Genomic DNA, 17,051 nt, shown 5'->3' with positions numbered 1-17,051 from the left:
CCGCGCCGCGCCCGCCGCCAACGGCCCCAACCGCCGCCAACCGCCCTAACCGCCCCAACCGCCGCGCCGCGCAGCAACGGCCGCCTGCCCCCTGCTGCCCTCCTTCCTACCCCCTTCCTGCCCCTTCCCTCTCTCCTTTCTACCCCCTTCCTGCCCCCTTCCCTCCCTCCTTCCGACCCCTTGCTGCCCGCCTTCTCCCGTCTCCCTTCCCGGCGGGATGGAAGGCGGCTGCCCGCGCTGCCGTCCCCGCTGGAGGCCTGGCCGGGCAGCGGGCTGGGGGGATGCGGGTGCCATGGCCACTGTGGCTTTGGAGGGAGGCGGGATGGCGCAAGCAGCCGTCCCGGCACAGAGCAGAGCGGGGAGGAAGGCGCCTGGCGCGGAGTGGCTCTCTACATGTGCTCTCTGTGCATCCTAAAAAGATCCTGAAAGATCAGTGGCGGCCACCGATAGGACTAGAGGAAACGACCACAAACTGAGGCACCAAATGTTCCACGGGAACTTGAGAAAACACTTTTTGACAGTGAGGGTGACAGAGCCCTTGAACAGGCTGCCCAGGGAGGCTGTGGAGTCTCCTTCTTTGGAGGTCTTTAAAACCCGCTTGGATGCAGCCCTGTGCCCCGTGCTCTGGGTGTCCCTGCGTGTGCAGGGGGGTTGGACTCGATGACCTCTGAGGTCCCTTCCAACCTTCGGCATTCTATGATTCTATGATTTATTTGTCAGTCTAAGTACAGTTGAGTCAGTGACCCACGTCCCTAGGCAAGGATGCGTACAGGTCTTTGCCAGAATAGCTCCAAGTCGTCCCTCCGAGATGCTGTCTTTACATTATATGTGGTGGAACAAAACACATGCTTTTGTTTTCTGCTCTGCAGGCCTTGACCTGGCAGGTATATTTCTCTTTGCAATCTTGACTCTGATGACGCTCATTGCCATTCTGGTGTTTGTGGAGGAAGTGGTCTATATCTATAGAAAAATCCCCTCCTCCAAAAGATCAATCTTAATTTGGATAAACGCTGCGGCTCCGGTAAGTGTCATGCAAAGCAGATAAATCTGAGTGTTGAAAAGGGGGTTGCCTTTGGAAAAAAATATGTATTTCATGAACTTGTTTTACCTCTGCTCCCTTTCTGCACAGGTGATTGCCACTACCTCATGCATTGGGATGTGGATTCCTCGCTCCACGATGTTTACAGATTTCACAGCAGCAGTGTGAGTATTCTCCTGGTTTCTAGACATTGCACCGAACCCCGAGTTTCTTCCCTTTAAACACCTGCTACTCTTGGTAAACACAGTCATTTTGTAAATTTAACAATTTGGTAATTTTTAGTTTGAGATGAAATCTCTTGGCAGCTCTTTCATGGTAAGTGTAAAATGCTGAGGCAGTTCCCGGTGCTGCAGCCCCTAGAGGGACTGTGAGCACAAGAGGGCTGTGACTTCGGATTATTTGAGTCCTTTGACTGACAGCAGCTCTAGAGTGGTACCCCTTCTTTTTCCTGCCTGTGGATATTGTGCAGAATGAGATTCTGACCTGTGACTTCTTCACCGTGCTGCTGTTAATGATGAGCTGTAGGGGTCTATTTTTAATGGTGGCAAGTGACCCTCTAGTAAGTATATCAATGTAAAAATGTTCTGCCGTTGTCCTGATAAAGGCACTGTCTGTACAACAGCTCGGACATGAACAGGGAATAACGGAGAAATGTGGTTGCTGATTCCTGGAGGGGATGGGGTAGCCTCCGTAGGCAAAGCCTAGCGGGGGGCTGCTGTGTGGCGGTGTCTGGTCCAGGAGCACTGGGATGATTTTGGAAACCAGGATAGCGCAAACTCTGGTCAGCCTTGCCCTATAGCACACGGCATTTACACAGAAAGCAGGAGAGACAGTGCCAGGGAGCACTGTTAACACACAGCCGTTCACACAGCAAACTACAAACTGCCAGAGATGTGCAAGGGCCCAGCCCTGTGGTGCTTTGAGCTTCTCTTAAGCCTCCTTCCTCCCTTGCCCCAGGTGCAGGTTCCTGTCACCTTCCTTGCAGCACCACTCACACTTTTCTAGCTGCACATGAGCTCCATGAGGAAGGCAGTGCAGTTGGAGAGAACCTCTTCTGTTTTGTGGATTCCTGCTTGCTGGATTTTGAGGGATCACCTCCCTGGATCAGTGTGGAGCAGGGGGGAATGGGTGGTTGCACACTCTGTAGTTCCTGGGAAGGGCTCAATGTGTGCAGCTGGTGGAGGGCAGGGATAGGATTGTAGCCGGCACTGCCTGGACCTGCTTTGACCCTGGAGGAACCGCACCCTGCCTGGGGCAGCACCCACAGTGTTAGCTAAATGCAGATATGGAGGTAGCCCTATGTACATATACATACATATATATTTCAGTGGGAATAGCTCTTGTTCTGAAAAGTTTGGTCCGCTCAGGACTAAGTGATAGGAAAGCATGGCCCTAAAATGATTTGGGCCAGAATTCCTGCGCTTACAAACTGGCTGAGCCTGCCATCACCACCAGGGTGGTTCGGGGCAGCTCCTCAGCCGCTCTGTGTCTCAGTTTGTTCCTCTTGCAATGGAGCTATAGCAGTTCTGACCTTCCAAAGTGATGGGAAGCTGACGATTTGCTACAGCTACTGCTTAAATTTCTACTGATTGCAAAAAAAAAAAAAAAAAAAAAAAAACCCACAAGCATTAAAACCTCTCAACAGCAGAAGGTACTGATGGCCTGGCAGGCACACGAGAGACATATAGGAGAAGTTCAAGCTGGTCTTTTCTTCCTCTCCTAGATTCTTTGCCATAGTTATCCACAAGTTCCTGCTGATGATGGTCAAGGAGTGCGGCGGTCAAAAGCTCTTCCTCCGGCGGTTCGAAAAGGGCCGCTTCAAGATCAGCACAGGCCCCTGCTGCTGCTGCTGCCTCTGCCTGCCCCGCGTGCGCATCACTAGGTGAGTTGCCCTTTAAGATTTCCCGGCTGGAAAACTGCTGCTGGAATCCAGCCAACTTGGCAAGGCCACATTTACAGCAAAGGGCCTCCTTGCTTCCTGAAAAACACTCTCTGGGCTCTTATGACTGAGCTCTCCTCTGTCCCTCCCAAGCTGGCTCGTTTAAACAGCACCATCCTTTTAGCAACGCGCCATGCCACTGAATTATTTCATTTTTATTAATGCGTAAAGTGGATTAAAAGTAGAGAACCTGAGATAACTGGTTTCTAACCCAGTGCAGTGTTCCCCCTTGTATCACATTGAACAGTGTGTTTATCCCCCAACTAGTCCCATTCTTTTTCAAGAAACCGTTTGTGTACTAAGCAGTGCTGTGTGGGAGGGGGAATTTCCATTCTAGAAGCAATAATAAGTGAGATTTCAGTTTCTTTTCATACCAGAAGGGAACAATTGACTCCTAATTGGATACTTTCCACAAACAGAATTTTCAAATTGAGGTTGTCTTAAAGAAAATTCCTCTTACCTCGATAAAAACAAAATAGCTTCATTTATTTTAACCTTGAAAATACTTCAGATTAAAATATATTTTTTAAAACAAAAGCAGGTCTTATTCCTGGAAAGTTTTGATCTCCATGAAATGACATTGGTAAGACAGAAACAGGTATTTTCTTCTACTGAACCCATAAGGCACTTAGAGAAGGGCGGTAAGGATTGAGCGCTGCACCTATAGGTAGCAGTTGATACAGTGAAGGGTGAACCCGGCCTCCTTCCAGCATTGCTCACGCTGTCGCTTACGGGCTTCTCGGCAAGACCTGCAGCCTGAGAGCCCCCGAGCTTTCCCAGGGCTTGTCTGCTGGCACAGGGCACGGGAGCACTGCTCATGCAGAGAGCAGAAAGCTCCAGGATCCAGTGTGCAGGGTACCGGGAAGTCTCGCCGAGGGATTGGCCATCAGTGGCAGAGCCTGTTTGCCGTGTTATCCTTTGGGAATAAGGAATCTTTGGAAAGCATATGCACTAAATGGCTGGCCTGCTGCAGGCCATGCCACGGGTGCCCATGCTGTTCATAGTCCCAAGGTTAAGAGCTGTCTTCCTGGAGCAATTCAGGGAATTCCTGCTTCACATCTATATGCTGGAACGTGTTCTGAACAGCAGCCTGTTGTCTGCTAAGGCAGCTGCCACGGGAGTCTCAAGGGACCAGGAAGCTGCAGTGAAGACGGCAATGTAAAAGGGTATGGGAAGTGGGCAGTAGTAGAGTAAGAGCTGAGCCTGCTGCAGCAGCTGAAGCTTCTTCTCTGAAGCGTCAAGGTGAGTTGACTTCAGTCGGCTCTCGTGCCCATTGTCTGCACATGCATTGACCCCTTTTTGGGAAGGTTTAATACTGGATGGCCAGGCAATTGCATATGAGCTGTGTTCTGGATAAATATTATACTGGCAGACAGGAGAAAGGAAATGCTGCCCGGTCCTGCTGGCTATGTGCAGGTTACTCAGGGAAAGACAGCTTTCCTCTCCTGTTACAGCTCAGAGAAGCAAAACCACACTGGTAGTACTCAGGATGCACTGGAAAGTTACCAGTTCTTTCACCTAAGCCTGTGTAATTCCTTTTCTTGGTTTACTAGAAGATTAAGAATTGGCTGAATGGGAAGGCAGAGGCAGACAGAAGCACTGCACATGCCATACGACATGAAACTCTGCTGTAGCTTGCCATCCAGCCCCAAGTGCTGAGTTACTCAGTTTCATCTGAGAAGTGAAATAGGGCAGCATGACAGAGCAAATGACACTATCATTCAGGGACCTGTTCTGGTGCTAGAGGCTCCCTCATTAGCCCCAGAGCAGAGCAAGACATCACATTTTGCCCTGTTTTGGTTAGTAGGCCATTGGTGCAGAATACTCTTTTTGCAGAGGCTCTACTAAACAAGCATCTGGGCAATGCTTGCAAATATTTTTGAATCTTAAAGCTGTTCCTCCCCACATATTGGTATGTGCTCTATGGCAATAGGAGTGGAGAAATTTTGCTCTTTGACAATATCAAAAAAGTGTTATTAAGGTTATTAATTGGCTTGGTTTTTTTTGATTGTTTATCAGGCGAACTCTCCTTTGGCTGAAGCTGGGCACCTTTCAGTTGGCTTTCTTTCGACCTGTGCTCATGTTCCTATCAATAGTGCTTTGGACCAATGGCAATTACAAACCTTATAATGTAAGTGGAAGTTGCCATGAGCAGCAGCCCACAACATCCATCGTTTGGGGGCTGATGTTACTATCTTGGCCAACGCTTTAACAGCAGGATCTGGGAACACTCCCAGGCCTGCCCTGGCTTTGTTCTGTTAAAAAGAGACCCAGAAGTGCATGATTTCTCCCTTCCCCCAGACTCTTCATCTGCTGGCTTATCTTGGAAAGAAGCTGAGTGTCAGGGGGGTTTGGGTATGAGGTCGTGCTCTAGCACATGGCCCAGTCTGTTTGCTCTGGGCCTTAGGCCTGCAGAATGGCCTGTGAGAGGCACCTGCCCTGTTTTGTGCAGTGCAGCCTTAAGAAAAAGGTACCAGGTGCAAATAGGAAAACTAATTCAGTATTTTCCTGCAAATTCCAGAGGGCTTTGTATCCTTGCAAGGTGTAAAAAATAAAAAAAATAAATAAAAAAAAAAGGTAAATTGGTAAATTTAGTGCTATGCAGTTTCCAGTGCAAACCTCAGCAACCCCTGTTAGCTTCAACTTTAGTGGAGCTAAAACCAAAAATTTTAGTGTCTGCACCTGCCAGTTCATAATGGCTGCCTTGCAATAGTAAAACTGATGTCATCAAGTTTTGTAACTATTCTTATTTAATTTGCTTCTTAGCTATCTCCTGATGGAGCTGCAATATGGATTAACTGCTTTGTTGGGATCCTTACCATTATTGCTCTGTGGCCAGTTGGAATCATGTTTCGGCAAGTTAGGACTATCCTTAATTGTAAGAAGATCATCCCTAAGTTTGCTCTTTATCAGGTGAGAAATTTAACATTTTTGGTAAACATTGCTGTTGATATAACATTGATATCAACATTATTGATATCAACATTACTGTAGATATAATGTTGCCTCTTTAATTCTTGGTTGTTTGTTTAAATGTTATGGTATTTTTTCCATAAAACACTGTACAAAGGCATATTTGCACCTGGTTAAAGCTCTCCTGCATCTGTTTGAAGCGTTCCCCGTGACTGCTGCTCCATTAAGCATGAGCTGAGTGTAGTCTCCAGCAGTGCTGGATATCTGAGCTCTTTAAAATCCATTCATCTTTAAGCTATGGAAATCAGAACACCACCTTCTGCAAGGCTTGAAGGAAGCTTTGGGCACACACTATCCTGAAACACAATGTTAAAATGTTGGTGTGTACCTAAAAACAAGGTGAGGACGTGGAGAACTGTGGGTGGCTTTTGTTGAACTGTTCTAGCAGACCACGACACTCCATTTTGAAAGTATTTCTTTTGGCCATTCTGCCTTTCAGGGTTAGATAATACTGAAAATCCTGTTTGGGAGTCACTAAACAATAAAGAACAGAACTAGATCATTTGGGTGTGCAAGTCCAGGGATACGACTGCCTTCTCCCACACAACCCTGAAGAAAGAGAGTAAGGTGAAATCCTTGGATATGCGTCCTGTTTGTAGGGAACATGTAGGGAGACTCCACGCGGAGGGGTCTGCTCAGCAAACTGCCAGATGGTTGTAAACGCAGCAGGCGGGACGGTGAGCGGTTGTCACCCTGCACTAGCGCGTGTCCCGTTTAAGATGTCACGCGAGGCTTCACCCCCAGGCAGTGAGAGCAGCGGCTCGAGAGACGCTCTCGCTGTTGCCAGAAGGCCCAGCGCGGTGGCTAGTGGGCAGTACGAGGCCCACTACCAAACCTGAGCCGCCGAGTCCTTCACCCTTCAGTCCTTCTGGAAAGGAAGAACTCCGTACAATTCCATTTAGCCTTGGAGCACCGTGTCTCCCTGCTGTGGCCAACAGCTGAGCCAGTAACAGAAACATTCCTTGAATTCCTCTCGCACTAAAGGAGAGCATGAGCTCAGGGTTAGGTTCACGGGGAGCATCTTAAACCTTTTTATCTAACGTTCAGAGCTCGATTGGTGAAGATTCCGACAGGGAGCTCTGTGTGTGTTGTACTTCCAGAATGAAGTGCTAAAATGAATCACTTGTAGAATAGAGAGGTTTGGTTTAATAATCACATGCACGACAACATCATCCTGACCAAAGGCTACCTTCTTCAGAAGCGCAGGCAGACTGCTGGTGAGGAGGGCAGGCAAGGAAGGATGAGGTGGAACAGGGTCTGTTATGAAAGCAGAACTGGTGTGGGGGCTATAATCCTCCTGCTGGTAGGTGAAGCATCTCTCTTCTCTTCCTGGTGCAGTTTATCCTCATCCTGAGCCAGCTGCAGGCAGCTATTATCAACATCTTGGCTATGCAAAGGATTATTCCCTGTGTCCCACCACTCTCCTCATCAGCAAGAGGAGCCTGTAAGTTCTTTGGGAGGGGGTTGTTCTTCACTTACTGCAGTTAGCAGCAGTGAAGTGTAAGTATCTCGTGTTTTCCTGAAGTGTTAATCTCCTGGGATCGTGTAGCCATTTGAGAATCTTAGCTTTTACTTAAGAACAATAACAACACTTTTATAGTTGTCATATTTGCAAAGAAATAGACAAAAACTTGGTAAGAGTATTGAGAACTTGAGAAGAGTTAGAATCAGAAATCAGACACAAGAAACCAACAAGTATAATTATTGTTAAATCTCATGGATTTTGGGTGCATGCTTACAGATGGGCAGTACATTAGTTCTGTAACTGATGTAACTGCTGAGTGTAAGACATGCTCCATTATGGGAGGAGGGTAGCAAAGGTAGCTCGTTTTGTCAAGACAGGAATCAGTTGTTCATTCCTTCCCTGATCCTCATGTTGCTGTTTGTTCCTCCTGCTTTGTATCCTCCCCGCTGCCTCTTTTTGGCAGATATGATCCAACAGCTCCTCATCGTGGAGATGTTCCTGATAACCCTAATCTCACGGGTGGTCTATCGGAGAAGATACGATGATCTAGAACCCCCAGAGGGCACTCCCGAGGAAGGCGACGACAACAAGCAGACTCCCAAGATCACCCTGAACGGTGCCCTCAGTGAGGGTGCATTGCCAGGCGTTTAGAAGGTCCCTGCAGGAGCTGGAGGCTCAGCTGTAGGAGCTCTTGTATCCTTGCAACACAAATAACCACAGCCCCAGTGAGAACAGCTTCTGGGGTAGATACCTGTGAGCTGCACTGCAGGGACCAGTGAGGATAACCCCTTTTTTTTCTCCAGTGATATATACACATGATGTGAGTGTTTTCATAGCGTGTCATTTACTAATATTTCGTACCATGTAATTTTATCCTATTGTGAAACACTTGACAGTGGCCAAACAATCTCACAATATGATTTTTTTTTTTTAGCTATTTGAATGGCCGTGATTTAGAGATAATCCAAAGCCATTCTCTTTTTTATCTTTTTGTGACTTTTGTTTTAAACCCGTTTCATGTAGGCAGGATCTCGCTCCAGGTCTAACACAGCATTTTCCCATCTGTCCTCCATTAGAATTTCTCCTCTCGCGCTCTGTGCCACAGACTCATTACAGCTAATTTGGGTCAGTAAAGATATTTGTACACGTTCACTCAGAAATCCCCCGGCTTGTCCATGCTCTCTACCTACATAACTCACCATCTCAGCAGGGCAAGACTTTCTCATTCTCTGGCAGTTCACATCCTAACTCTGTAAATACACAGCCTCCATTTGCAGATATACAATTGACCCTGGCAGATGGTCTTCTGAGGGAAGGCGGTTTTCCAGTCACTGATCTGGAAAAGGAAAGTAAGGATTATGGTCCACACAGGGGCATTGTCACTGCTCTGTGATGTTGTGTGGTCCTTCAGTTCTCTACTTGGAGAACAGGAATCAGGATATGTGGAATATCTGTGTAAAACGTGTCTATGAGGATAACTATTATTGGAGAACTTCTTTCCTGTGAGGGTGCCAGAGCCCTGGCACAGGCTGCCCAGGGAGGCTGTGGAGTCTCCTTCTCTGGAGATCTTCCAAACCCACCTGGATGCCGCCCTGTTCCCTGTGTTCTGGGTGTCCCTGCTGGAGCAGGGGGTTGGACTGATGGTCTCTAGAGGTCCCTTCAAACCTCAACCACTCTGTGATTGGGAGGTTTTTCCAAGAAATTCTTGTTTCCCCAGCTTATCCACCCCACCTCTGCATCTAGTAGAACCTCAAGTGCTATGAGACCTTTTGACTTCACATCCATTAGTCTATTTTGCTTAAATCAGCTCCTGCCCTTTTGTAAATGGTCCCGATATTCTTGAATGACCCTGACTGCTTTGATTTAGTTTGCTGTCATTTGTAATGTGATATTGTGTTTACTCTGTGTAATGAGCACATGGATGTTGTGTTTGCTCCTGTGTGAGCGCTTGGCGCTCTCCACATCTGAGCGTCACATCTGTGTGCAGATTCCTAGAAGGAAATGCCCAATCCATGCAGCATGGATGCTTATTATTTATGTAGACCGGAAAAATGTTTAATGTTAGGAAATATCTTATTATCACCTGTTACCTGTAGTATGTCAAACATTTTGCCATTAAAGCAGAGCTGGGCAAATAGGGGGGAGTTATTTTTGCTGTAGAAGGAATTCCAGAAATGATTTCCCAGCTCCTAAACTGGAAGTAAATATTCTGTATATTTAAGCAAGCTGGAAAGTTGGATTAAAGATTTTTTTCATTTAGATAGAGGTCAGAAGTATTTTCCTTAACAACAGAATAATACCATTTTGCTAGAAAAATGATTTTTGAAAAAAGTTGAAAAATATACTTTATTTTTTTTAATAAACTGGTAGTCTGTGAAAGAAACACAGATTCTTGAACTGCATTAACATGATAGGATCTGCATGTTCCTTCAAAAACTGTCTGAAGGGTTTAATGCAAGAGCACCCTACATGTCCATAGAGTTAACTAGGGACCAGCTTACTTTTTTTAACATAAACTGTTAAAGCATTTTTAACAGGACAGCTATTAGTGTATCCCTAATGTTTCATTAGGTCTGGGTACACAAGGCCACAGATACATTAATAATGTGGCTCTTCTGGACTTGCAAAGTGGTTCTCAAGGACAGAGGGAGTGGCTGGCTGGGACTTCAAAAAGTTTCAAAATTGGAAATATTTGCAGCCAGTAAAGTGTCCTTGAGTCTCCGTGGAACACAGTTTTTAGGGCAAAAGGGGCAAGAGAGCATCCCTGGGAGAGGCTCTGCAGTGGTTCTGCGAGCAGGATCCACGGCCGGATCCACAGACCCACGGCAGAGGCTCCGCATACAGAATCTGACGGAGCTGGGGGGGCCCTGAACACCCAGTAAAGTGGCAGGAGGGTCTTCCTCTTCACACGTGCTGCCCTCGAGGCCCTTGTTCAGGGGACAGGAGCGCTGTTGGCCCATTGGCCTCGTGTTTGCCATCTCTCTAAAATGCCCACTAAAATGCAGCAATACGAACCAATTCAGCCAGAAGCATCACTAGCTCTTGTGCTTGTGAATAGATACTGTTTGTCCTGCTATTTATCTAACATTAGAGCAATAAAACGTACTGCCAGGTGATGAAGTGTCAAGCAGAGCTGGCAGCAAAGACACCTCTTTTTACTTTGTCTTTTACTTTGCACAGTCACAGAGGGCAAATTCTAGAAAACACTTGCTCACGGAGAACCCTTCTCTGAGAAAAATCTGAGATACTGCATCGTAAATAGGTGCCAAAGAGCTTCCTTGAATTGCACCTTATAGGAGTGCGATAGAATGGATGGATTTTACTTTAAAAAAAAAAAAAAAAGCTTTTTTAAGGAAAGAATCCCTCCCCCAATCTCTCAAATTCTTCCCCCTCTGCTCAGACACACCGCTTAACTTGCGGGATCCAGGGGTTCCTCTCTAGCGGGGCAGGGGCCAGGGGCAGTGGGCAGCCTGCACCACATGCGCTACCTTCTTTTAGCTGAATTTCTTGAAGATGGCAAGCCCAACATCCGAGCTGCACCTTAGGCAACCTGAACAAGGAACAACAAAACAAAGCCCAGGATATTCCTCCAGCATGCGTTCTGATAAGGATGCCTTTCCCACCAGCAAGAGAAATCGCTCTCGATTGCGTGACAGTGGCGAGAGAAGCGTTTGAAAACATCCAACAAAATGTTAACAGGAGATAATAAGTTTCACAACTCATTTTTTTTATGGCTGCTATAAAGTAATAAGTCTTACGGTGAGCCTATAACCTTTAAGCTACATTTGCTTTAGATCATAAAGTGAGGAAGTATAAAGGTATCTTATTGGTGGCATTACTGATGAGAAAAACACACCAGCACCATTAAATAAAGACAGCAATAGATCCGCAGAGATATGAGATCAAAGGTAAAAACAGCATTTGGAGAGAGTGATGAGAACGTAGAGAGAAGACAAAAAAAATCAGCTATGTGGTTTGGGTGGCCAAGCAGTAAAGAGATGAGCATGAAAGCAAATACTGACCACAAAGTGTTGTAATAAGAGCATCACGTACGGGAGAGGGCTGAATTAACCCTAGCTCTGCGTAGCTTTGCAGGACTGGCTTTCCAAACAAGCTAGCTAGCTTCTCAGTGCACTTGCATTCACCCCATTGGGTTTCACACATCAGCAGCAAAGGAAGCGACCGGCCACCCAAGGGTCTGTTCCCGCTGCCAGGAGGGAGTTCGGGAGGCTGTATCCTTCCCCTCCCCATATCCCATCCCCAGTGGTCTCCTCTGTTCCTCGCCCCTCGCGCTGGTCCCTGCCGCGTTCTTCCTCCTCAGTAGGAAAACCGGAGAGCTGCGCAGGCTGGTTTGGGAGAGCAGACAGGCAGAACATTCTTAGGCCTTTCCCCAACTCTGTTAAGTCACATCCTACTCTACCTCCCAACAGCAGCATTGCTAGTAGATACATGGGCTCCTTCCACAAACCCTTCATGTTCCTCACTTCCCAAGTCCCTGCTCCTAGTAAAACATGCCAACCCAAATATAACAAAACCAGCAGATTTGAAGAGATGAGAACTTTTTTTTTTTTTTTTTAAGAATAAGAATCGGTAGCTGCTCCTTTATATTTAGGATTACTAGGTCTACACTGTTGCCATTTAGTTATAATAATAGGGCTGTAGTGCCAGCGTAGCACTGGAAGATACAAGTGCTTAAAAGACAGATCTAGGATGGCTTGAACTCGGCAAAGATTCTTTATTCAGCTATTTAGGAAAGCAAGAAAAAAATATTACAGAAAATAAATTGAAAAGCAGCCTGAAGCTCTTAATGGAGATTTTCCACATGCACTTACAGGAAAGCCAGACTTGAGGCTTTGGGCATTCTAGAAGTGACCAAGAAAGGGGAAGGGAAAAAAAAAACCCAAAACTCCACGTTGTCTGAGGTCAGGTTGCCTTCCATTTGTGGTGTCCCCTCCTTGGGCACCTACACAGAGGCCACCCTCTTTCAGACCCAGCTGCCCAGCATCCATTAGGCAGCCACAGTCACTGCTTACGCATCGAGCTAACGGGAGGGCAACAACTGCTTACATTGCCTTTAATGCAGCTCGGCGGCTGCAGAGCGTAGCCTTCCCTTCCCAGGGCTCAGCTCTCTGAGGGCTAAGGCACGGCTTTAACACAGGCTGAACTTGGCTGAAGTGTCCGAGAAAACTGCTAAGCTGCGAGAAAGTCCTTTAAGGAAGCCTGCAGAGCAAAGGAGAGCCACGCCAGATAAGAAAGGTAAAATCACCAGCAAAGGTGCAAACGCTGACATAGGGATAATTAGCAGCTTAAGGATTCCCAAGGAGAAAAAAAAAAGAAAATATGAAAAAAACCCAAAATCCTACAGGGGAAAAAAAAAAAAAAAGTTAACTAGTCTGGAGACAGCAGTTCAGCATCTTTGATGAGCAGCCTGCTCCAAGCAGCAGAAGTGAGACCTTCCACTGTGCCTGGGAGCTGCCTGGCTAGCTATGACCCCCTGGATCAGGGGCAGAAAGCCCACTAGTGCCTCAGTGCACCTACCTTTGTGCATATTGGCCAATAAATAATAAGCTTTACCCTTTCTAACTGTGAATATCCTGCTTGCAAAGGTCCTCCATCCATAGCAAAAGGCATCCATGGAAACTCATCCACATACAGAGGGTTGCAAAGTAAGCAAGAACTATACCACGCGGGCAGGCATCTCCTTCTCTAGCATTATTTGAGAACTGCAACTTTACAAGCCAGAGGCACAAGCCTGCAGGGTGAATTTACATTCATCCTCCAGCGCAAGCCACTGGAGGAGAAAAAAAAGGCAAGTTCCTGCATCTGCTCGTAGCCTTATTGACATAGCCAGCCAGCAAAGGGTGTGAGCTAATTGTTAAATTCAGTTCAACAAGTTCCTCATTAGGGGGAAATTACCTGAGTTTGAAATCTGCTAATTTTCCAATCAGGGTGAGTGTTTGCACTTGTGATTTGGAAATAATTAACACATGGTATAACATCAAAACCTACGTAAAGGCTAATGGTAGAAAGGCTAATTTCCTTGGCATGAAAATGGTGTGCTTAGTTCTTCCAGGGCTCTATTGCTGTCTTTTCAATATAGAGATGTGAAATGTAGGCTGTTCTGTTACTTTTGCAGCCTCCTACCTCTGGTATCATACTTTTTGTATTAATTTTTTTTAAAAACTAAGCCATTGTTTTTTAGCCTGGATGTTATTTTGGGTCTTCTTTTGAAAAGAATTATTTAGGTTTCTTCATTTCTTGCCATTACAGGATTTACCAGAATTACGAGCTTCCATCATTTGTAAAAACAGACTGGTGGGGCTAAACCATCACCTCGAACTAGGGCTTTAGGCCAAGTTCTGCAAACTTCAAGACAGCCATTCCCAGGAGAGCCATGTTCAGGTTCTCAAAAGCCTTCCTGGAATACAAATACAGTGTAGTATTTAGAGAGGAAAAGATGCCTAGGCTATGAGTGTTGATTGGGAAGCCAGATTTGTAGGTGTGAGTAAACAATACAGTTGAAAACCAGAAAGTAATATTCTGTTTTAAAATCCCAGCGGCTGAAATAGCCCTGATCATTGCCATGTGATATATATTATCAAATAATATTAGCTGGTTTAAACTAGGTGATACCTCTGGCAAACAAAGCCACCCTTAGCGTGTTGCATACAACATGGTGCATTTGTGGCCTCCCTGCAAAGCTCACACGGGTGAGCAGTGATTTAACCTGCAGTATCTGGGTCAGCTCCACCCGGAGGTTTCCTTAGCCCAGGGAGCTCGAGGGGGTTGCACCCTGTTGACAAGAGGGGTGAGACCTGAGAGCCAGCGACAGGAGAAGCACCAGTGCCCGAGCAGGGCCGCTGGCCGTGCCGGTGCCTCCTCCAGGACTCGCCTGGCTCTTGTGGGGAGCCCCTCATCCGGAGCCCTGCTTGGTCACCGGCAGCACGTGGCGCTCGTCACGTCCTCTGCTTGCTGTGCCCCCTTGCAAACAAACCCTTAAGCCTCCAAGCAAAGCTTCGCATCAGAAACGGGCCAGCGGGAGGGCTGTATGGGCTGGTTTTAAGCAACACCAAGTCTACCAAGGCCTCTCAGGTGGAGAGGCCACCCCAGGAAAGCAGAGAAGGGGCCAGGGGCCAGACAGCGGCTCCTTCTGCCCACTCCTGTCGCCTTCATGTCCACCGATACCTGCAGCAACTCTTGGCCCCGAGGAACGTGCTGGGTTTCGGGTCCACATGTGGCACCACGGGGGACCTTTGCTGCTGGATTCATCTCTCTGAGGGCACCTGTTTTGAGCACTTCCCCTACCTGACTGGTTTGCAGCTTGTTCTTCCCAATGTTTATCTGGATGAAGGTAAACAGCGCCCGAACTTCTCCTTTCAGGGAAGGGTCTGTGGTTTGTGTGCACACCTGCCAAGGACCATTCGCGCTACCACAAACACTGCACACAAGGGGCACATACTTGCATGCTCATGCAAGCCAACAACAACTATTTCTCATTCACTTTTGCCTTTTTTTTTTCTTTTTTTTTAATATAGCTTTTTGCTTATGAATTACTGTTTCTTCTTAAATTCAGGATTGCAGTTCTTATCCGTCTGCCTATTGCTCTGTTTCTCTGCATCTGCCTGCTCTTGCCAATGCCATCAGCTGCTGCTACCTCTGGGCTTCAGTAGAAATTGTTCCTATTTAAATTGGTTGCTTTGGTTTTAGGCAGTAATTCATGTGTCCTGTCCCTGGAAGCTATACATGAGGGCATCCTCTCTCCTAAGGAACATCCCTCCTCCCTGAACATATATAATGAGAAAAAGAGCACGAGCAAGCAAGCCTTAAGGGCTAATGCTTTAAAAATCTCCTTTCTCATTGGAGATACTTGAGTTATTTTTCCAAGACTGTTTATTTTCCTTGTATGTGTTACTTTTTACTTCAAAAAAGGATCAGGTTTCAAACTCAGCTTAAGTACTCCTTCCTAAGAAATACATTTGCCATTTTACCTTTCAAGTTTACATTAAAATATTTTACATTTTAATGTTTGTGTTAAAACAAAACACTCCAGTCAACTTAGGTGTAAATTTTTCCTCTTTGCCAGCTGCCTTGAGAGCTGTGGAGGGCCCAACGTGCATGGGCACGGATAGTAAAGCTTTTTGGTCTTCTGTCTTTGGACAATGTTAAGAATAGAACACTAAACCAACTGCCTGTTTTTTTTTCCTTCCCTTTATATCTTTTTAGTTACATGTTGCTTTCTACTAGCAAACTCCCTCTTTCATGCTTCTTCTTCCACCTTTTACATTCTCTTCCTTGAAGCCTACAGATCTTTAGTATCCATCGTAGCTCAGTCTCATCAGTTGACTGTGTGGTTATGACTGGTCTTTTTTTTGTCAGTATAACTATGCACTTAAAGGTCAACCAGCTTCTGGGAGCCAATAAAAGTCTCTTAAAAATATATGTATATTTTTTAAAAGTAGTGATGTGTTAAATACTAACTGACCTCTTACCACCACATTGTAAATCACAGAATCACAGAGTGGTTGAGGTTGGAAGGAACCTCTAGAGACCATCTAGTCCAACCTCCCTGCTCCAGCAGGGACACCCTTAAAGCATGTGGCACGGGGTAAATGTTACATAGTAAATAACTTGGCTATACAGCAAATCCCTCACAAATCCCTTCTGCAATTTGTCCATTTTTAACGATTTGCACAAATTTAACCAAGTTCTGTGGGAAACTAGTATGAGCATCATAGCAAATAAAACTATTTGACTATAAATTTCATAACTGTATTTCCAATTTGCCAAAATGGGCTATCAAGCCCACTTCTATTTTTAATGTAAATTGACCTGCAGGGTCCTATTTGCTAAATGCTGCTGTACAGACAGAAGACAAGATCCCTGCGCCCTGAAGAAGCGGCAGGCGAGCGACTTCTTCACCTCCTTCACGTCTGAAGCACCCAAGGCCGCCCAGGCAGCAAAACCAGCTCCCCACATAGTGTTGCCTCCTCAGGGTGATGCCCTCAGCTAGAGCTTCCTGAGTGAAATCCTGTTAGCAAATCCCTGCAAAGGAATTAATTACTATGTCTCTTGTAATGATGTTAATGGGATTTGGAATTGCTTTTGTAACGTGCAACAGAACCTTGTGCTAGTTCCCTACCGCCAGCCTCCGACGCTTGGCCTGTCTCAAGGAAAAGAACACCGATAAACGGAGAGAGATAAAAAGGTTTTAATTGGGATTTATGGTTTTTAATATTGTAGACTCAAAACCATCTTTTGAACGGCTTTTTCTTTTGGAGGAAGTGATCTGAATGCTTTCATTAATATAATGGGATTTAGTTAGGACTCCTGACCTTATCCCATCCGCAAGCCAATTTCCACTGACAGTCTAAAGAGATTTCATTGACACTAAGCAAAATCCCCTCGGCAAACAGCTGTAGAGCCATCCGAGACTCGCTCCTGGGGCTGCCTCTCCACGCTTGTACACAATATACGTTGGAGCCCTCTCAGTGAGAAAAGCGTGACTAAGTGAAAAAAAGTTGTTTGCTTGGGCTTTCTTTTTTTTCTTTAAAATAATGCTATTAATAATTTTTCTTACCTTGCTTTTGTCTCTTAATATTCTGCCACCTGCTGCTGGGCAAAGAGCCCATGTAACG

At 46.1% G+C, this 17,051-nt stretch overlaps 1 protein-coding gene across 1 annotated transcript; it reads left to right on the top strand.

The window, feature by feature from the left end:
- The first annotated feature begins 792 nt into the window (after nt 1-792).
- On the top strand, nt 793-8,523 carry LOC112946750 (organic solute transporter subunit alpha-like). Its single transcript, XM_026038674.1, has 7 exons — nt 793-1,021; nt 1,130-1,203; nt 2,763-2,921; nt 4,998-5,109; nt 5,745-5,891; nt 7,290-7,395; nt 7,880-8,523. Exons 1-7 carry the CDS (start codon nt 809-811, stop codon nt 8,065-8,067), a joined length of 999 nt encoding a protein of 332 aa, XP_025894459.1. The 5' UTR covers nt 793-808; the 3' UTR covers nt 8,068-8,523.
- Nucleotides 8,524-17,051: the final 8,528 nt, after the last annotated feature.

This window comes from Nothoprocta perdicaria, unplaced genomic scaffold (genome assembly GCF_003342845.1).
Source record: "Nothoprocta perdicaria isolate Ctin4 unplaced genomic scaffold, notPer1 scaffold_215, whole genome shotgun sequence".
Lineage (NCBI taxonomy): Eukaryota > Metazoa > Chordata > Aves > Tinamiformes > Tinamidae > Nothoprocta > Nothoprocta perdicaria.
Note: the sequence above shows the minus strand (reverse complement) of the source record. Positions and strands in the feature narration are given on the sequence as shown.

Bases quoted from the DNA above. Each gene is read 5' to 3' on its own strand.
- LOC112946750 (XM_026038674.1), top strand. From the start codon at position 809: ATGCTGTCTTTACATTATATGTGGTGGAACAAAACACATGCTTTTGTT. The intron at 5,110-5,744 runs GTAAGTGGAAGT...TTTGCTTCTTAG, and splicing joins GCAATTACAAACCTTATAAT to CTATCTCCTGATGGAGCTGC. The intron at 7,396-7,879 runs GTAAGTTCTTTG...TCTTTTTGGCAG, and splicing joins CTCATCAGCAAGAGGAGCCT to ATATGATCCAACAGCTCCTC.